At 42.1% G+C, this 22,384-nt stretch overlaps 1 protein-coding gene across 1 annotated transcript in view; it reads left to right on the plus strand.

Moving 5' to 3' along the window:
* Positions 1-19,486: 19,486 nt before the first annotated feature.
* LOC105490872 (PKHD1 ciliary IPT domain containing fibrocystin/polyductin) overlaps positions 19,487-22,384 on the plus strand; it is a 472,028-nt gene continuing 469,130 nt past the window's right edge. Inside the window, 2 exon segments of the mRNA XM_071096950.1 lie at positions 19,487-19,658; positions 21,994-22,133. Coding sequence (XP_070953051.1) covers positions 22,082-22,133 — 52 coding nt within the window. The 5' untranslated portion in view covers positions 19,487-19,658; positions 21,994-22,081.

The raw sequence follows: 22,384 nt of genomic DNA on the forward strand, positions 1-22,384 counted from the left end.
TGAAAAAGTTGTTCATCGTCTCTGTGTCCATGCTTTCATCTTATTTGCACCTGTTAACAGATGGGCTTCTGTTCCTCCCTGCAGTGAAATTACTCTTGCAAGGTCACCAATGACTCTCAGATTGCCAGGCTCAACCATTGGTTTTCTGGTCCTGTATTGGCATTTCAGCCACAGCATTCAACTCACTTGCTACATCTTCTCAGTTACTTTTTCTTGGCCCTTTGCTTGGCCTGTAAATATTAGAGTGCCCTGGTGACTTCTTCTACCTTTCTAGTTAGAATCCCTTCCTAGGGATTCTACACAGCCCCAAAGCTTTACATAGTATCCACATGCAGATGGCTCCAGACTTGTTTATCCTCAGTCTTTCTTCTCATATATCCAGCTTCCCACCTGACTTCTCCATTTGGGAGTCTAAGAAGTACTACTCTAATTTAATGTGGCTAAATCATAACTTTATATTCTCACGTCTACTTTATGTTCTTCCCCTATCTCAGAAAATGACACTCAGTAGCTCAGACACCATATTTATGGTGGTGGCAACTTTGATTGCTCTTTTTTTTCACACTCTATACCCAGTCTTTCATCAAGTCTTCCAAAATAGTGTGCATATCTATCTCCTCCCGTCTGTCACCACCTTATCCCATGGCATCGGCATTTTATGCCAGATTTTACTTCCCTTTAAATTCATGTGCCAAATTAGCTATAATATTTAAAAACCAGATTATTTTATTATAAATAATGTGATTACTTATATGTTTTATTATAAGTAATTTGATTACAACAAATCAGATTTTTTATTATAAAGTTTTCTAATGGGTACCATTTTATTTCTTTTCTTTTCTTTTTTTTTGAGACAGTTTCACTTTGTTACCCAGGCTGGAGTGTAGTGGTACGAACATGGCTCACTGCAGCCTCAACCTGCTGGGCCCAAGTGATCATCCTGCCTCAGCCTTCCGTGTAGCTGGGACCACAGGTCACCATTATGCCTGGCTAATTAAAAACATTTTTTTGTAGAGATGAGGGTCTCACTTTTTTGGCCTAAGCTGATCTCAAACACCTGGTCTAAAGCTTTCTAGTTAGAATCTCTCCCACCTTGGCCACCCAAAGTGCTGGGATTACAGATGTGAGCCACTGTGTCTGGCTAGCGTTCCCTTTTATTTAAAATAAAATATGACAGTTACTCAGGAGGCTGAGGCAGGAGACTGGTGAGAACCTGGGAGGCAGAGCTTGCAGTGAGCTGAGATAGTGCCACTGCACTCCAGCCTGGGCGACAGAGCGAAACTCCATCTCAAAAAAAAATAAAATAAAAATTAAAAAATAAAATAAAGTAAAAATAAATAAATAATAAAATAAAATAAAATATGAAAAAAGCTTTGCCATGACCTCCTCCATAAACTGCATACACCCTGCTGGCTTCTCTCATGTCAGCCCCTGCCACCACCCACAGACTCTTCTCCAGCCACACAGACCTCCCTTCCATTCCTCAGATACTCCTGCCCACACCCACTCTACTCCCTCTGCACTTGTTCTTTTCTGTGAAATCTCTGCCCCCAGATCTTCACAAGGCTACTTCCTTCTTTACATTTCAGTCTCAGCAACCACTGCCTTGGAATGGCTTTCCCTGAATGTCTGAAATTGCTGGTCAACCTTGTTACTCCCATCTCATCACTATAGGTTTTACACTACAGGTTTTTTATTGATAGTGTTTCTCAAGATCTGAGATTATCTTGTTCACTTTTTATTTACTGCATATTGTCTGTCTTCCCCCAGTAGGATACGACCTGGGTGGGAACACAGACCTTGACTATCTCATTTAATACTCAATCTCTAGTACCTGAGACAAATCCCCAGAATGCACAGTGGGTAATCATAAGTCACTCCCTTGCTCATGACCCTTCACTTCTTCCCATCTTATGCTGAGTAAAGGCCTTGTACTTTTGATGACTTAAAAGGTCCTGTATGCAACATCTCCTATACTATACCAGCCACTGTCCCTGATCTCATTTTCTTTCTTTTTTACTCTGGTCACCCTGGTCTACTCACTAAATATTGAACATGCCAAACAGGTTCCTTTCTCAGGGTCTTTGCACTTGCTGTCCCTTTGCTGGTAGTAACTCGCTCACCCAAGATATCTATGGCCTTGCTAGCAATTTCATTCTTTCATGGCTTTCTTTACTTCTCTATCATAAATTCTAGTTTCCATCACGAGATCTCCTCTCTTTTCTTTATTTTTCTCCTTGGCACTTTATACAGTCTAACCTGTTATTTATTTTACTCACTATTCTTGTTTACTATCTCTGTCTCCCACTAAACTGTAAGCTTCCTGACGGCAGGACTTTTTGTCGGTTCTATTCACTGCAGAATTTCAGTGTCTGTGCCCTACCTGCATGTGGTAGTTCTCAGTAAACATTTGCTGAGTGAATGAAAAATTAGATGGATTCCAGGCCAGGTGCAGCAGCTCATGCCTGTAATCCTAGCCCTTTAGGAGGCTGAGGTGGGCGGATCCACTTAAGTCCAGGAGTTTGGGATCAGCCTGGGCAACATGGTGAAACCCTGTCTTTGCTAAAAATAAAAAAATTAGCTGGGCATGGTGGCACACACCTGTGGTTCCACCTACCCAGGAGGCTGAGGTGGGAGGATGGTTTGAGCCCAGGAGGTGGAGGTTGCAGTGATCCAAGATCGCATCATCACACTCCAGCCTGGGTAACAGAGCCAGACTCTTTCTCAAAAAAAGAAAAAAAAAAAGAAAAAAAAAAAAAAGAAATTAGGTAATTAGGTAGACTCTGGCAGGCAGCTCCATTACAAATTCTAGACTTTATTGGAAAGCCATTGAACAATTTTGAGGAGAAAAAGGCCAATTAGATTTCCATTGAAAAAAGATGGCTTTGGCAGCTTGAATTGGTAGAATGAGTATAGACATTGAGTGACAAGTTAGCGGGATCTTGCAGAAGTTCAGGGGAGAAAGAGTAATAACCTAACTAGGAACGTGGCAGTGGGGATGGGGAAAGAGGGTATATTTGAAGCAGTTAAGAGGCTGAATCTGTAAGATGTGGTGATTGACTAGAAGTGGGAAGCTACGCTGTGTCAATAACAAATCTCAAGTTTCTAGTACAAGCACCTATGTGAACAGTTGTTCTATTCCTGGAGACAGAAAACATTGGAGGAGGAAGAGATTTCAGGCAGAAGATCAAGGGCTCAAAGTCTTTGGACTTGCAGAGTTTTGGCTGTCTGAGAGACAGCCGAGTGGAAATACTGTGTTGGCAGTTGGATATTCAGGTCAGGAGCTCAGAAGATTTGAGTCATCGGCACACAGATAGTCTGTGAAGCCATGGAAGTGAATGATAAACAAAAACTAGTATCAGATTGCACTTGTGAGACCAAAAGTCACTGAATATTTTTGCAGTTCCAGCATGGCTATTTCTCTCTGGGGAGATTCGTTTGCTGTATTGAGTGTCATATTATAGTACTCAGTCTCCAGTTGGAACCTTCAAAGGTCAACCTCTTCCTTCCACTGAGTCCTATCTGTCACCCTCCCATCAGGATTACTCTGAACACAATTGCAACCCTGTCATTAGACTCAGTTCTGTTTTCAGGTCTTCCTTCTGCATCACCCGAGAGCCTGACCCACCTACCAACTGGCTATAAAGAAGGAGTGAGGGATGGTGACAGTCACCCAACCCTGCTGCAGATTGGAGCACTTTTCTCTCTTTGGGGCTTTTGTGTGTGCCTGTGATCAGACACCTGTTATTCACTGTTACAAGGGAACAAGGGGATAGATGGCTCAAGAATGAAGGATGCAGGGCTAATGGAAGTGTCTTAAATAGAAAGAAGATTTTGATATAGTTCTGTGAATATTTAGTATCTTTGTTTTATCCTAAATCAGTTGTAGAAAATCATGCATTTATTTTTAGCTTTTTTCCTTTTTCTGTTTAAAATACTTTGAAAAATTCATTACATATTTACTGTAAAAAGTTCAGTGTGAAAGGGTGTAAGTGAAAAGTATGAGTCCCTTTTCCTTTTCTTTACATTCCTTTTTTTCTCTTTTTAAATTAGTTCAATTGGTTGTCCTGTTACATTTTATTTTAAATTCAAATTTGGTTGGGTTCAGCAACTTGGCACGATTCACTCTGCTTCTGCTCAGGTTTCTTGGGAGCAGCTGTTAGAATGAATATCTTGCTTGTGCTGGGGTCTTCTACGCAGGTTCTCCAGGCAACTTTTGACTCCAAAGCACCTGGGAGTGCAGTCAGATCTTTTAATTCTTGGGCAGGAGATGGCATGCTCTGAGGACAGGCAGCTGCTGCCCTTCAGGAGGAGAGGGAGCAGGTGGGGCAAGCTAGCAATGTGCCACCAAATCCCTTGCAAATTTTCCCCCTTCCTCAGCAGAGACTGCCAACCAGGCTGAATACCACAGGGAGATTTTTTCCACTGTGAACAACTGTCCCCAGGACAGTGAGCTGGGGATCACGTTTCAGGAATCTCGTATTGCCCTTGAGAAGCCTTGAGGATGGTGGTGAAGTGCTTGCAGGGATCAGAAGGCTCCAAACGGGGGTGATGAGTCACAAGGCCCTGGGCTGGGAAGGGCCTTCTGGAGGGCGGTGGGCAGAGTGGACCAGAAACTTCCTGTGTTCCCTTCAAGTGTGCATGGAGGTGAATGATAAGCATTGTAACAACCTACACTTCTAAAAATTATTTGTTTCATTTAATCTTACCTTTCCTTTTAAACTTTTCTGCATCATTTCAATTTAGTTTCCAATCCAGTTTGAAGTATAGTATTATGAAATCTAATTTAAATTCAGTAATTTATTTAAATTAATTGAGCACATAATAATATTATTGTATTTATGTTCTTTCTTATCCTCATTTGGCTCTGAAACATATTGTTAGTATCATTCATTACCTTCATTTATTTCATTACTTCATTCTCAGTGCCACTCATCTCTGTTTTTTGAATCACACCCGTTATGCGGGAATACATCCTCTTAGTAAAATTTTCAAACAACACTAATGTCTTGCATTTGAGGACACTTTATATCTACAAAATACATTTATAATTGTTCTCTCATCTAATCTTCAGAAGAAGCAGATCAATTACCTCCTTCATCTGACTAAGGAAGAATCTGAAAGACAGAGAGGTTGAGGGATTGCAGCAGTCAAACCAGGCTCTTTCTACCTCTCCACAGTGGCTTTCCCTCCACCATGTGTACAGAGAGGAGGAGAATCTGAGCCCCAAGAGGGGCCCACTGACAGTGGGATAGAGCAGAAGGAGGTCATTTACTAGAAAGTGTTCTCAGCTAATGGTGCATATGTGTAAATCTTTTGAAAGACCCTGGGAAAACAGCTCTAGCTGGAAGACTTTTCCAGAGCAAATATGGGACAAGGGGGTGGAGGAAGAGGGAGAAGCTGGCTTCCTGGAGGTGAAAGGACAGAAGGCAAATCTGGTCTGGTTTCTAATTTAGTTCAGTAACCTTCAATTCCTGCCAGAGGCTTGGTGTGTTTCCTGAGCCTGGCCCAGCCCCTTTGTAACAGCACTCCACCCAAATCAGGTGACTTTCTCAGATCCCATACCTGGGGGTGGGGAGTGATGGTGCATTGATTTGGGGTGTAGTGATGGTGCATTGATTTAGTGAACAAGGAATGGACTGGAATTCAAGAAGGCAGCCAGCTGATGCTAAACAACACAGCACACAAAAAGACAAACCTTGGGGAATGGTATACATATCCCACACTACAACTCTTCCTCCCTCACTCCCTTGTTCATTACCGTCAAGGCAAAACAACCAGATGGGACAGCTCCTCTCCATTTCCTCCCATTCCCTTCAAGCGCTATATTACATGTCTTGAGTTATGTAAGTCAGCACTTGGAACTCATTTTATCCATATTTCACCTGCATAAGCATGCTGCTGGGGAGACTCTGGTGTAATGAGGGTGAAACTCAGAGAATGATCTGTTTCTGAGCTTTATATTTATTGAAGGGGGCCAGGCTATCTGGACCCCACCCTTTGAGGTTTGGCTGGGTATTCATCATATTCCGCTCCCTGTCTTTATATGTAATTACTAGAATTAACTCTTTTTACCCCTGAGAGAGACAAATGGAAAAAAACAGCTTATTCTAAAAGCATGGCTTAAACGGAGGCCAGGTTTGTAAAAGGAGCCAATGCTAAGACCACAAGAACAATCACATACAACACGCCTTAGGATTTCCATTCTTTCAGTGCCTCTGATAGGGAAGGAGGTCCATTTGAGGCAGTTCAGGTGCAATGGGCAAGCCATTGAGCTGGCTGCTGGGTCTGCCTCTGCTCCCAGCCAGCTGTGGAATCTTGGGCAAGCCATTTTCTGTCTCTGGGTCTCAGTTTCCTCATCATTAAAACGAGGGAGTTAGATGAGGTGATTGATATGATAATATTGAATTTACAATCAATAGATTGATAATTCTAATATGCTTTGATCGAAATGTCAAGCCTCCCAGCCCACGAGATCAGCAAGACCATGGAGCAGTGGGACATCACTTCTCTGCTTTTAAACACTTTTGACCATGTTTTGCTTTGCGACTCCCTTCAGATTCCGTTTCCGTCCCGGCCCCTGCTGGTGTTAATCTGCACAGCTACACCCTGTTCCTCTTCCAGACCTCACCCCCTTAATTCTGATGCCCCACTATCTTGTGGAATGATTCCTTTTCAGGGGCTACCTGGTGATGATGACTTTGCTAAGATGCCTCAGTTTCCTCCACATAGCTGAGAAGGACCATCTGAAAAGAAACATTGAGTCTGCACACTTTTATTGTATCACCTTTCTGTAGAAGGGCTTAAATACCTGGAGTTCACCCAGCTCAAAGTTCCATAAGAAGCAATGATGCCATTTCCTAGTTCCCAGGATGTCTCTAAGCTCTTTCATTGGTTCTACATGCCAGAACTTTAGAGATCAAATCTCTTTGCTCCTAGCTCATCTCATAAGTTCTTTTGTGAATAAGGGATGTGCTGGCATTTGAAAGAATAAACAGCATGGACCAGGTAGCTAGTTCTTCTGGAAATGGTCGAACTCTACCAGTCTACAGAAAAATCAATTTCTGAAATCCCATTTGATGTTTGTAGAATATGTTGCTTCTCCCAGAAAACATATTGGGGCTTTTTGCATCCAAGTCTATAAATCAGAATTTCTTAAAGAATATTAAAAACACTAGATCCAAGAAAAACAGTGGCTCTGTGATGAAATAAGTATTTGGGAAATACTTGAACAAACTTAAATAGGATTCCATTAAGCAGTATTTCTCAGAGGCTTTAATAAGTCAGTATACTCTGCAAATCTTTAGGGAAGAGTATAACTTTTATCATTGTCTTAACTTATGTGACCACAGACTTATTTTTTTGTGGACTGCCCTTCTAAATTACTGAATTGCACAGAATATCCTTTTGAAGACTACCTCAAATGAAAAAACTTGCTCTAATGTTCTCTGTGAAGTTGATTTGGTGGGAAAATATTTTCGGTGATCATCTTTTCCTAGTTAGTATTTGCTTACAGCAATCTGGTTCTGTGTTCATCTTCAAGGGCTCAATATTGCCTCCCAGTGGGTCCAGTCAGATCCTGAGTTTTCTGTGCAATTATACTAAACTTGGGAAGTGACTGTGGCAGTGTCTGCAAAATAAAATATTTTAAATCACAAAAGATAATACTGTTACTGTACGTGATGTCACTTAAAATCCCTTATGACACAGAATATATACATTTATTTTAAAATGAGAAAATATAAAAATGAAGAAATTAAAAACTCGTCATCGTATTAGTGAATGATTAACCAACCCCATTTTGATGTGTACGTCCTTTCAGTTTCTTTCATCTACACGAGTACATACAAGTTTATATCCCCCAAACTAAAAAAGATAGTTTTTTTGCCTTTCTGGGGGGGACATTTTACTCGAACCTCGGTTAAGAACCTGCTCCTTGGATATTTTTGGTTATTTGGAGAGGGTAGGAGGAGAGAGAGGGTGGAATATTACAAGGATAATGCAGGAGCTAAGTAACCCACTGTGTTTTATGGATAATTGCACCCATGTCTTCTAAAAGGAACATATGCACTTCTAATGGCACCAAATGACAATCTTTCTTGGCTGTGGTGGATTTCTGTAGTGACTGTAATGAAGTACCAGGAACTTAGTGGATTAGAACAAGGTTGATTTATTCCATTACAGTTCTGGAGGACGGAAGTCCAAAATCAGTCTTACTGGGCTAGTGTCAAGGTGTTGGCAGGACTTGTTTCTTCTTGAGACTCTGAGGTGCAAATCTGTTTTCCTGTCTTTTTTTTTTTTGTAGCTTCTAGAGGCGCCTGCATTCTCGTGGCCCCTTTTGCATGCACATCAATCTCTTGCTTTTATCATCACAGTTTCTATGACTGACTCAAATCCTCCTGCCCTCCTCTTCTGAGGACCCTGTGATTACATGGGGCCCACTGGATAACCTAGGATTGTCTCCCTGTCCCAACTTTGTCACATCAACAAGGCCCCTTTTACATGTAAGCTAACCTATTCACAAATTCTGGGGATTAGGACATAAACGTATTTGGGAGAGCCATTATTCACTCTTCTACATTGGCTTTTATTTATTTTTAAAGATTTTAAGATGAAAATTAGTTGTTCATTTTCTGGGACTAATGGTCTCTAATGGACATGGGCTAATTTGGTAAACATGACAGTTTGTCTAATGGTGGCAGAAAGGCAAATAAAGCCCATTTGGATTGCCTGCCTTGGCCGAAAGCTAGACTTCTGGAATGGACATAAAGAACTTTGGCCATCTACTACACTGGGGGACAATTGGGCATTCTTGGCATGGTTCAGAGCCAGGTCTTAGAAGTTGTTGTGGAGCATTTTTTTCCATTCTAAATTTGAGAACTTAGCACTTCAGAGTGTTCCCTCCACATCTCTGGCTTGGATATGCGCCCCCTTTGAAGTTCTGTACCAGTTGTTGTCTATAAATAAGGCATGCCTAGTGCCATCAAAGCCCCAAGATGAAGGGCACAGCTCACTTACAAGAACATTGAAAGTGCAGGATGGTGTTAGAGAGGAATCCTGGTTTCATTCTTCTTCCTCAGCCTCTCCTCAATCCTCCCACCTCCAACTTAGTGTAAAAAATACATGAAGGCCCCAGAGAGAATAATCAAAGCTCTGTCACACTCAGCAGTCTCTTTCTTGCTTCCCTTTAACAAGAAGGAAGAAAAAAGAAACGAGCATTTGGATGAAAGCCCAGTAGCCCACATCAGTTCAGACTTTGCCTTCACAGTGATGCCTCCTGGTATTTCCCTGGGAGGTAGCACTAATGATAACTCCATTGACTGGGGTTTACTGTTGTCTTATCCTTGACTCTCCTATGCTAGGCTATCTCATCTCATCCTCATGACCGCACCCTGGATTGGGGGCATAAGAGTTTCCACTTCATAGATGGGAACTGGGGTTACAGAGAGGTTTATCAGTGCTTCTTCTAATGTTTCACTTCTAGGCACACATGAATGATGGTCATATTTAAACTTCACCCTGAGGTTAACTGAGAGAGACGCTCACGGCAGGTAACTGGCCTTGGTCTCCAATTGCCCGAGGTGCCACCTAGCAGTGGTGCTGAAGATGGCAAGACCTCAGCACACCTGTGACCCATTCATGGTTAAGTAACTTGTCTAAGACTACAAGACTAATTGTAGATTTGAGACCATGCTTGCCTGATTCCTGATTTCAGATTCTGTTCCCTGTCCGTAATACTTTTGAAAATACTAGTTTTTCTGGAAGCATTTCAAACTAAAGTTATCATCTTGCCTCTAAACTATCTTCTCTTCTTAGTTATCTTACTGTCTCTATTAGGCTAGGTTCTGTAGATCAGAGCCTGTAACAGGTATTGTTGGTTAAGGTGTTTATTAAGGAAGTAGCCTCAGGAGAAAATTTGTAAAGAGATTGAACAGGGGAGGAAGCTAAGCAAAGATATGGTTTAGCTCAAGTCTAGCCTGAGTCTGATACCCCGGGGAGCTCCAGAGAGTGAATGCACCAGAGAGTCGTTCCTCTTTGAGGCAAGGAGGCTGTCCTTTTGCCCTCCGCAGCCGTCAGTCTGTGCCTTTGTGCTGCTCTGGGGGAAGGATGTAATCTTCCAGGCATTCCTGGGCAAGGTGGCTCCCAGGGCTGAGGGTAATTCTTGGGAGTAGGGTGTGGCTGTAAGGGAACCCACACTCATAGCAGCCAGGGGGCGTGGGGACACCAGCCTGGTAAAGGGGATCTGACCTGGGCATCCACAGCTGCTGCCACATGATCCCAATCATCACACTGCCATTTATCCAGCTGCCCAAACTAGAAACCTCACTCATCTTCAATGTCTCCTTGTGTTACATTACACCATGGGGCAACTTCTCTTGATCTGTGCTAGAAATTCCTTTTGGAATTCTAGAAACTTGCTCTCCTCCATGCCTCTGGCTACTGTTGGAATTGAGGGAATCATCATTATTTTATTCATACATATCTATCAAATCATTAGCATTATATCAATCCATTTTCCTTGGACCACTCCCAAAGCCCTGCCATTTTCTGCCTCTGTTTTCCCCTCCATCAATCCACATAGTCCCCAGAGTTATCCTTTTGTGTTTGTTTATATCACTTGATGACCTAAAAACACTGACAGCTTTCCAAAGCCAATAGGATAAAATAATGACTTCCACAGCATGGTCAGAAGCACTCTTCATAAGTTGACCCATCCCACCCCGCTGCCTGTCAGTATTTCTCTCATTCTCCTAGTGCTTCTCGGAGCCACATGTTCATCCATTCTCAGACACCCACTGAGTTTTTGTTGATAAATGAATGAACGAAGAGTGGTGGTTTTGTGCCGAGGTTTACATTTCAGGTTAATATGGAGAAATTGTCTATTTCTCAAAGACTGTCTAAAAACTCAGATGCTAGGAGTGGGAGCTCTGGTTTTAATTTCAGATCTGAACCATGCTACCAGGCATGGACTCCAATTTCTCTTATGTTCCACTTGTTTTAACTTAAAAGAATCCAGTTAGTGTCTTATCCGGTTAAGGTTTATTTGTTTGTTTGCCTTTGAAACCTGAGAAGGTCAGAGATTATTCTATAATGATCAGCCTTGCCATTTCTGAATCTGTCCAGGCTCTGCTCCCTACCCCACACCGAACTCATTTGGTTTGGCTTATTTTGGGGATGCGATTATTTCAATTATTTCTTAAGGTGATGCTACTGGTCTTTACAGGAGATATTAAAATAAACAGCCAATCATAACTATTTTTGTGCAGTCCTGGCCAGGAGTGGGTGGGGCTGGCTGAGAGACACAGGGAGTGAAGCTCAGAAGGGAGTACAAGATGCTGCCCCAGGGTGTGTGTCCAGGGCCACAGAAGCAGTCGAAAGGCAGTGTTACTCAGGAGTGGAAAACTGGGCTGAGGGAAACCAGCTCTGAATGGGTGAGTCTGCAAGCAGAGGTAGATAGGTGAAGATAACAGGTTTGGAAGACTGAGGAGGGCAGATTCTGGGAAGCTTTAGCTGAGGGGGCCAGGAGCCTCAGTCTTGGGTTTGGAGGGCACTAAAGGAGGACTGGATCAAATTGTACCTCTTTTAAAAAAACTTCATGTTTTATCGATAGATATCAACCTACTCTTTAGTTAGACACAGCTAACTCCATGCTAGTTAGCTGTGTCTTTAGAAGAGTTGTCTGATATTTTCTGGGTGCCACTGTTTTTCCATCCATGAAATGCTACGACAACCCACAGCGCTGTGATAAGGATTACATGAGTTACTATGTAAAAAAAGTCAAACTAAGAAAGCAAAACGAACACCCCCACTGCAAGAAAAACCCAACTATATTATTATTGGATGTGAATATCTCGAGCATAATGTCTCACACATAATGAACACAGCAGATGTGTTGCCGTAATCTTGCTCACGATTTGTATCTTTATCATCTATTTATCTGTCCATCCGTCTACCATTATTGTCACCTGTAGTGTACCAATTATGATATACCAACATTAAAAGGCTTATACAGCATATGGTGAAGCTGCGTGGAGCACCTGGAGAAGGCTGACTCGCACTCACACAAGTCCTTGCAGGTGGCAGTACTCTCTTGGGCAAACAACACACGTCCATGATGACGCCCCCTTCAGAAAACTGATTCACCAGCAGAACAAGGAGATCTATTGCTTAGATGGGTTCCTCATCAAATTCTAAGAGTCTAGAGTGTGATTCTCCAATGTTCATTAGTTTGTGATCTGGGGATCCTCTCCCTTTACACCTGCATCTGAGAGCCAGACTGTAATCAGAGGCTTGTTTGGAGGCATGGAATCAAAAGTCGGGGCTGATGACAGGATTTGAATGTTTAATGGCATCCAGCGTACATACCTAATGCCACGTTCTCCACAAACGGCTGGCAACTGGAGCAGAATCAGCAGATCTCCCCTTCACTAGCGGGGTGGCCTTGGACACTTTTCATAACTTCTCTGTGCCTCATTTTCCCTTTGTGTAAAATGAGGATAATGGTAGAGCCTACCTAATAAGGCAGTCGTAAGGAATAAATGAAGTAGTAAAACAGTTAACAGAGAGCTCAATAAAGGCTAGTAGTTACTAATTATTAGTGTTAAATGTCTGTCTTGAGTGTATACTGGTCCTATTCATTCACTTATTCATTCCAAAGATGTTTGCTGAGTACCTATTATGTGCTAGCCTGTGAACGATATGGGTGCTGCCCCTACTGCTGGAGCCTATTCAGCCGTGTTTAATTAAGTCCGAGGAGAGGCCTGATGCAATTTGGTGGTGGTGGTGAGTATCTGACTTTTTTTGTTCTTAGGTTTCAGTCTCAGTGGCCAAATGCGGGGCTGCTGCTTTCTATTTATATATATATATATATTTATATATATTTTTTACATATATATATTTTATATATATATATATATATATATTTTAAGGCATGGTCTCACTCTGTTGTTCAGGCTGGAGTGCAATGGTGCAATCTTAGCTGACTGCAACCTCCACCTCCCAGGCTCATGGGATCCTCCCTCTTCAGCCTCCCAAGTAGCTGGGACTATAGGTGTGCGCCACCATGTGCAGCTAATTGTATTTTTGGTAGAGAAGGGGTTTCATTATGTTGCCCAGGCTGGTTTCAAACTCCTGGCTCAAGCAATCTGGCTGCCTCGGCCTCCCAAAGTGCTGGGATTACAGGTGTGAGCCTCTGCACCTGGCCTCTAATGGCTTTCAGTGGGTCGCGAGTCCATCTAGGTTCAGGAGGAGGGAGATACAGGTCCCACCTTTCAATGAGATAATTGGCAAATAATTTGTGACCGTTTAATTAAAACCCCTATACTCCTCATCTTCACAAATAGTCTATTTGAATGGTTTTCTACACTATATGGACAGCTTTAAGTCTTACTAAGCAATTTGATCCATTACTTGTTGTTTTCATCATTTAGGTGTAAAGGCAGTCTTACCTCTAGATTTTTTGGAGTTCACTTGATTTCATTGTTTATATATCCCTCATATCAGGTATTGGACTCGATGCTGTTTTGTCAGCTGTGCAACATTTACTAGAGAAGGGGCAAAGGTTTCTTCCATTTTTTAAACAGTTTTCTTTAAGATACAAAAATTTGACAAGATCATAAAATTCTGCTCCTAAAGCAAGCATTCCACTGAGCTACAGAAATGTATGACTTCAATGTCACTCATAATTTTAAAACTAAGTGTGAGATGCACTTCAGAAATCTCAGTGGGGCTCCTGGACCTCAGATAGTAAGACGGTATCAAACTAGAAAAAAATTAATTGCTTTCGTGCTGCTGCTCCCTGCTGGTATGATTTATTTTAAATTCTGCTGAACCCTGGGAGAAGGAGTTGTACTGCAATTCAGAAACTGACATATGTTGTTTTGCCCGCATCTCTCACAGAGGCACTGAATTCAAAGAAAATGTTTCTGTGGTCTGGAAAACATTGGATATTGCAACATCTATTTTATCTGACATGGCAGAAATTGAGTTACTCCACTTCAATGAATTTTGTGAGCAACTGAAGCCTACCGGCTTTGAGTGCGAAGTGTTTTAGAAAATGTTTAATTTTTCTGGAATAAGATCTGTCTAAAGTGTATTGAACTTATTTCCCTGCTTTCTCAGATGCAGGGTGATTACCCATGTGAGACTTTCCCTCTTTTAGCACTAAAAGTTCTGGGTCTTGGGAAAGCTCCCAGGCTCAGGCAGATTGGGACAGCTGGTCACCTTATAGTTAAATGTGAACTTGATTTCATAGCTTTCTTTTTATTTTATTTTATTATTATTTTTTGAGACAGGGTCTCACTCTGTTGCCCAGGCTGGAGTGCAGTGGTGCAGTCTCGGCTCACTGCAGCCTCCTTCTTCCAGGTTCAAGTGATTCTCCCACCTCAGTTCCTGAATTGCTGGGATTATACGTGCACAGCACCATGCCTGGCTAATTTTTTGTATTTTTAGTAGATACAGGATTTCGCCATGTTGGCTAGGCTGGTCTCGAATGCCTGAGCTCAAGCAATGCACTCACGTCAGCCTCCCAAAGGGCTGGGATTACAGGTGTGAGCCACTGTGCCTGGCCTTAATTTCATAGTTTTCTGATGATTTTATGTCACCACTATGAACTATTTATGTTGAGTGCTGTAATCCAATGATGCCATCAGGACGGTTGCAGTGTATAGCACTGATGCCTCCAGACCACGGCATGTTAGAGTAGCCAGTTGCTCTACTTGTCCCAGTGAGGAACTACCTGTATTTCAATGCTACCCACTAGAGCTTTGTAAGCTATTTGCACCTGTGCTGCCCAGTGGCCTTGTTGGTTTTCAGGACTTTTCATCAGGTTTGCAGGACTTTCCAGGATGGAGGTCACCACTGTTTGGCTTCTGGATAAGAGGAATCATTGTTCTCAAAATAAGATAATGAGCAAAAAGGATTTAGGACAGAGACAATAATGATAAATTACTTTTGAGTAGGTTTACTTAGTGGGAAAGAAAACTTGTCTAAAGAAACTTAAATAATAAACCTTGTCTAAAGTAAATATTTTACACATAGCTTAGACCTTCTGGTGGAACCGATATATTTTCCCTTCAAATTTGAGCCTATGTACTCATTCTCTTAGGCTCTCAATTTAATCAGAAATATGATATTAAACCACAGGGAATGTAATTGCCTGAGTTTTGTGTCTCCATCAAGAAAGGAGACAGAGAAAATTTGAGAAAAGTGAAGGAGGAAGAGTTGGGTCAATCCCAGACAGGTAAAAGGGGAATTTCCTGGGGAGGATTCTGATGCTGCAGAGAATATGAGGGTGTAGCTGGGCCACAGCTCCACGGGATGAGCCTGCAGAAGCATAGGAAAGCCTGCTTCAGCGCCCCTCCTGCCCAGTGAAGCTCTCACCTAGATAAAAGGGCCATGCCGGTGTTCTGCTCTCTGGATGACCCACCTGCCTTCTGTCAGAAATGCCTGTAAGTTGAAGAGAACATAACAAAACAAGTTTGATGAGGAGAAAGATAAAAGAGCAGAAATGCATTGAGCATTCTTAGTTTCCACTTAAAACGTACATTTGACTTTTGTTGCCTTCATCCACTCCAGAGGGTTTTTCCTCAAATGGGTTCTTAAGACATTCCTATCCATGTTACTGTGTACCTGCTCTACATAAGGGACAGGGTAAAATGTTTTGGGATATGAAGGGATACAAAGAATTTTTTTCCCCTTAAGAACCATACCATCCTTTTTGGGAATGATGTGTATAACTTCAGTGTTGGCTGGCATCGCCAGCCTATGCATACACATGGGGGCATATTTATAGTTGCATCCACATTTTGATGACCTTGAACTCTACCTTGGCCCATGTATGAACTTAGCTATCTCTTAGAGCTTATCTATTCTAGTTAGGGTCTCACTAGGACCAGAGAGATGGCATGTGTACACTGAAAAAATAATAAATAACAAAGACATTATTTCTAAGAGGTGTGGCCAAGGTTTAGCAAGAGCAAGAAGGGATGGTGCAGTGATGCAAGCTAGGAACACTAGGAGCTGTTACCACCCTTAGGCCTGAAGAAATAAAGAGAGGAGGGGCACCAGAACCTGCAGAGAGAGTGAGAGAATGAGGGCGAGGGTGCTATATGAAAAGGACCCTCTGTCAGAAGCTGAGATGTAGTAGGAATGGAAGTGCGGGAAAATACGCTTATCACATCTTGTCTCTCTGCCCCTTCCTCTGGGATCCTGGTTGTGGCCTCCATTTGTGAAACCAACCAGATGCCAGTGGGCAAGGAAGCACATTGGTGCAGCCCACACAGGTCACCCTCCAAGGGCACACAGCAGGGTGAAGAAGGGTAGAGAATAGGTCTGGAGGGTTAAATGAAAGGTATCCAGTATGCTAATTTCAGAGTTTCTTAGATGATGCTTGTTTCATCCTTGCTCTTCTATTCTGGCTTCCGTTGTTTTAATCCATAGCCTGTGAACCCTTCTAAAGAATCTTCACCATTGACACCATTCTTAGGGCCACTAATGCACAGTCCAAAGTCCCAATCAATTGTGTTCTCCTACCACAGGCTTCCTGTGTTAGTCTGGGTCCTCTGAGAAGCACATGATAAAACAGGATGAAATGTGCAAGGATTTTATTGAGGTGGTGCCTGTGAGAAAAGATGGGGTTGGAAGTGGAGAACACTGGGCAAGCTGCCAGTCTGACCACAGTGAAAGAGAGAGGGGTGGAAGCATCCTAGGCTGCCGCATACTCTAGGAAGGTTCAGCAAGGTCATCAAGGAGGCTTTAAGGCAAAGTCGCCGCCGGAGGAGTCCTGTGTCTCCTCTGGATGGACCTGTCTTACTATCCCTGCCACATTCAGTCCTTGGCTGGGAGCAGCCTGTAGAAGGGTGGCCTTGGTCCAAATGCAGTGGTGAATTTTACGACAATGAAACTAGGCCCTTGATCAATTATGCTTGTAATTGGAGATCTGCAAAGTGCATTCTCATGGGCCCCTACAGTTTTCCAGGAATTCAGAGCAGCGTTAGAATCCAAGAGAAAGGGATCAGAGATTGACCCTCTATCTTGACCTCCCTGAGTTTGCATCATAGGCCTGGGTAACAATTTTTGTGCTGAGAATTTCATAAGCACTCATAGGAATTACTTCTTGTAGAATATTTTCAATGTCTGTGGTGGGCATGGCTACCCTCCTTGAAATAGCAGAGGGATGGCGCTCAGGCTGCCTCCTGAGGAGCATTTTCAGAGATTTGAGCTCAAGGCTTTAGAATTTCTATGTGAAAAAGGCTTTGGAGTATAAGGGGCTTATAGTCCATGGGGCTCAATGACAGGAATGCTGGAGGCTCCCCAAAGCTTCATGTGGTATAGCCACTTTCTCTAGAGATCTACAACATTTCCTTTTAGGCCTTGAGGCAAGAAATGACTCATTGTCTCATTGTCCTTTATTTCTTTTACAGTAGAGCTTGATTGCCCACCAGGAAATTCCTAGAACACAGAGCACAAAAACCTCTTTTACTACCCCGACAATTCTAGGTCTATGTTGTGTTAATCATTTTATTTCCCACCATACTACCACCAATCTCCATTCATCTAATTAGTAATCGATTAATTTCCATTCAACAACGATTAGTTCAACTTGTACTGCAACAAATTATAATTACCCATAAGATTAAAGGATGAACCTGATCCCTTATACTGACATCCCTATTTCTCTTCATTGCTTCAACCAATCTCCTTGGGCTTCTACCCTATTCATTTACACCAACTACTCAATTATCAATAAGTTTAGGTATAGCAATCCCCTTCTCTAGGCAAGAAATGACTCATTGTCCTTTATTTCTTTTACAGTAGAGCTTGATTGTCCACCATGAAATTCCTAGAACACAGAGCACAGAAACCAAAGTCCTGGGTGTTATTAGGATTCTTCTAGTCCACAGTAGAGAGGTGGCTATCTCCTCACAAGAAAATTGGGGCAATTTTAGGATGAGGCCTTGATAGCTAGGCTGCCAAAAATACTGATAAATATTTATTATAGGCTGTTTAGCCAAGGATAGATGTGGGGCTAATTTATGAAAACCTCTTGCTGAAATAGCAAGAAATAAAACGTAAGTCTTAGGAAACTTATCAGGAGATTCTACAATATAGTAAAATAATCTGATTATATTCCTGTTTCCTCTGCCAGATGGTAAGCAGTTTGAAGGCAGAAACTGTGTCATATTCTTTAAAAATATAACTTCGAATTATCTAAGTGATTCATGAATATCATTTTTATAAAAATAAAAGTTACTAATAATGTTGAAATCTCCTTTGACTATCACCCCCAAACTAGTTTGCCCCCTCCTTCCCATTACCCACATGCCAGGCACACAAAGGTGGTTCACATGATGCTTGTTGACCTGCATGGGAGAGATCCAGAGTGGAAACTGAGAGAGGTTCAGCAGGCAGCAGGTGGTAGGGTGGGGGTGACTGACTCCTACCTGCCCCAATCGGGCCAAGCACCCTCTCTCTACACCACTGCCTGCAGGGCTACAAAAATTTTTTGGCTTGTCACGGATTGCCAAACACGGATTTGGCTTGTCATGGATTGTGATATACAGCAGAGTTGATGTAAACTTCCACACTTTCTAGAGGATAGTTTTACTACTCTCATCAGAGTTGTGGTCGTATTTCCATGGGTTTAATCTGGTTTTGCTGGAGATGCTTCTCCAGGTCTACTGCTGGTCCTTGAAGGTGGAGACTCAGGGCTATCAAATTTTACCAAAATGACTTCTCCTTCAAAGGAAAGGGTGAGGATAGAAGATGAGGACATCTTCTGGTCAGGTATCGCCAGACATAGACGAACATGATCAGGAATCGGGGGATGTGAATCAGAATGGGCAGTGGGACAGGAACAGAGAAGTCAGACATGTACCAAGTAAGAAGGTGGTGTTGACCTTCCTAAGCCCACCGGTTCAACCAATGACTGAGGCCCATGGTCTGGGTACAACTGGAAAGTGATGAGTACAAGTCAAGGACTTCCTCTTGGTTGAAAAAGCAAGGTCAAGAGGGAGGATGAAGAGTAGAAAAATGAAGAGAATCAATCAACCCTTTCTCAGCAAGACTTTGACCAAGTCACTTCCCTTCTGTACTTCTTTAGACCCATACCCCTCCAGTGGGTATATGAATAACAGCCCATAACATGATATTTATGAGTCACTCTTCAGGATGAAGAGTGAGAGACTGTTCATGAATGGGGATCAGCCCTCTAGTGGTCCTTTCTCTTGGGCCCTCTGTTCAATCACTGATTTGCTGGCAATTTCTTTCAGTGTTGAATGCCTGTTTGTCTCACTGGGTGGAATTTACTTAAAATTCTTATCTGGGGTACATGCAGTAAGTGGAGAAAAATGTAAGACATTTTTTTCTTTGGTCATTACTAACGAGCCCTGAGGAAAAAGCCTGAGTGGCTTGTGTTAATCATTAAACTTGCCCATGGTCAGGTCTGAACTTTTACTCTGGTACATATTTGGCTGGGACACAAACGAGTTAGGTGAGTTATAGTCTAACGTGAGCAAGTTACCTGCGTGGTTGCTTCAGGCTGAGCTCTAACCAGATAACACGGCCGTCGGTTCTTGACAGAGAGAAATAAGATCACTTAGAAAGAAAGGATCATTTCTCCCTGAGTCACAAGGAGACAGAAACAGAAAAAAAAAAAGGTACTGTTTGATCCAGAAAAGTCTCTGCTCTCTGTTTTCTAGGTGTTGTATCTCTTGTTAACGTTCTGGTGAACAAAAGGAAGAAATGGGAGATCTATAGCAGTGCCTTGCAGCTTTGTTCCTCGATGTCCCAAAGGAGCAGCTGAGAGGGAAGGGAAGAAGAAGGGAAGAGGGAGTGAGAGCAGAGAGAGGAGGGAGAGAGGAGGAGAACAAAAACGTGACTAAATAAATGCACACAGCTCTCCTCTGTGGTTGAAAAATTTTAGTTATGAGAAATAAGAGTTTGAGTTTATTTTTAGGAAGAATTAGTAGATAGACTAATAAAAAATTACATTTATAATTGACATGAAAAAGATGCTGTTTTGAATGTAGGGTTTTAAGAAAACCAATGTGAGAATGTTCATTTCTATTGTTCTAAGCTTGGGAGTAGGCGTTAAGAAGAAATGTTAAAGTCATGTAGCCAGATTGAAAATAGACTCTCCCGTGCTGAGTATATTTTGTCTGTGTAACAAGCAAGTCAGATCTTGTGCTTTTGGACTAAGTAGCAAATACACTTGGGTACTTTTCCCTATGCAGTAGATGTATTCTGAAAATGGAATATTTATAAGTTGAATTCTATTTCAAATAGATGTAAAAGTTTGGGAATTTTGCAACGAAAAGGAACACTTGCTGAATCCACTTGAAAATACTAGAATTCCTTTCTTAAATCCAAGTAGCCTCCACACTTACCTTATCTGGTAATGACGGGGGTTGAGTGGGGGCAGGTACACGGACTATCTGTTTGTTTTCCCAACTCTTAGTACAGTGCTTAGCATGTAGTGGGCATAAAATAAATGTTTGCAGTGTTGTATTAAATAGATGTGATTATAGATTTTGAACTGTCTCAATCAGAACATGCCTGTAAGGTAAGTTTATTGCAAGTTTTTTGCAGATTTTTTTTTGGGGGGGAGTGTTTTGTGGCTTTTATGTTTTCAGAAATGATGTAACTACCTCTGCTAATCTCAGTATTTTCTTAAAAATATAAATTAAATGGCCAGGTGTGGTGGCTCACGCCTGTAATCCCAGCACTTTGGGAGGCTGAGGCAGGGAGATCACTTGAGGCCAAGAGTTCAAGACCAACCTGGCTATCATGGTGGAAACTCATCTCTACAAAAAATACAAAAATTAGCCGGGCGTGGTGGCACACACCTCTAATCCCAGCTACTTGGGAGGCTGAGGCATAAGAATCTCTTGAATCTGGGAGGTGGAGGTTACAGTGAACTGACATCATGCCACTCCAGCCTGAATGACAGAATGAGACCCTGCCCCCACCACACCCCCCCACACAAAGTGTGTGTGTGTATATATATTAAATATATTTATATTAGTATATGTAATAAACATAAACATAATTAAATATATATGTAAAACGTGTATTTAGTAGTACATGTGGTTGTTTAATTCTGTAATTTTCAAACTTTCAGAAAATTTCAGAGGCGCTATTTTTAAGAGGATTTTGTCTATGCCCTCTGCCATGGGGTGCTGGAGAGCAGCTCAGCACCCTCCCTAGAGCAGGCGTCAGGGTGCAAAGGCGTAACTTTTCCGCCAGGCTTCCAAGGACTCTGCCATCCCACAGGAGAGTGCAAGCTGTTCATCTCAGATTAGGTAAACCCAGATTTAGGGTATTTAAATATGTATTCATCCACTCCAATGTACTAAGCCCTGTGTGGGACCTTCACACTTTCACACTAGGAAGGCTGTGGAAATAGCCGAGGAAAGAATCAGCGGAGGAGGGGCTCCTGAGCAGCCCCACGAAGGTGCGCCAGGATCTCCTGAGGCCACGGAGAGAGTTGAGGGAATCCAGGAAGGGACCAGCAGGGGCCAAGGCAGAGGCTGATGTGTGGAAGGCTTGTCTGAGTGACGGTGAGAACAGCGTGGCTGCAGTGCAGGGTTCAAACTGGAGAGCAGCACGAGGGAAAGCTGGAACGGTAGCACAGGGCAAAGCAAAACAGACTCCACCCCACCAGGATCTAGAATTGTAATTTCTAGAATTCTTTTTAAAGCATGCTTCTATTCAATTATGAGTTAATGAAAAAGGTTATTATTATTTATCTAGCTTAAAATGAGTTGATGGGACACGCATACAATAAGCTGGTGGCACATGGAGGGCAGAGTGGGGATGATTTTATGCAAGGTTCTTAGACGATCCTTTTCTCCTGAACTTGGAAAGATGGTGGGTCCATTTGAAGACACTAAGGCCATGTTTACCTCATCTCCTTAATTTTCCAGGTTTCAGTATAGCAAAATAATAGTATGTAAACAAAATGGTAATTTTTTTACGTCTTTTATTTTTTAGAAGGCACAAAAGCTATGCTGCTCCAATCAAAACTGAAAATGTTTTTAATGTCTGAGCAATCTTAAGAGTATTGATTTAAGTGGACAGGATGACTGCGTGGCTGATCTCTCTGATGGGTGTTGAAGCACTACTTTTGGCAGGTCAGTAGAATGTGTTTTGAAGGAGTTATAGATAACACAATAGGTTACCTTGAGAACTAATATTGAAACTTGAAGTATTATTTTGGTTGTATACCATAAATATATGCATTTTTAACTTGCCAATCAAAAAATTGAATTAAAAATATTGTTTTTAGAGGAGGTGTTAAAGTATTTGCTTTTGGGTTTAAATTATCTGTTGGATAATTGGTTTTTTTGGTTGTTGTTTAACAGTTGAGGTTACATACTGAAAT

This window comes from Macaca nemestrina, chromosome 5, assembly GCF_043159975.1.
Source record: "Macaca nemestrina isolate mMacNem1 chromosome 5, mMacNem.hap1, whole genome shotgun sequence".
Lineage (NCBI taxonomy): Eukaryota > Metazoa > Chordata > Mammalia > Primates > Cercopithecidae > Macaca > Macaca nemestrina.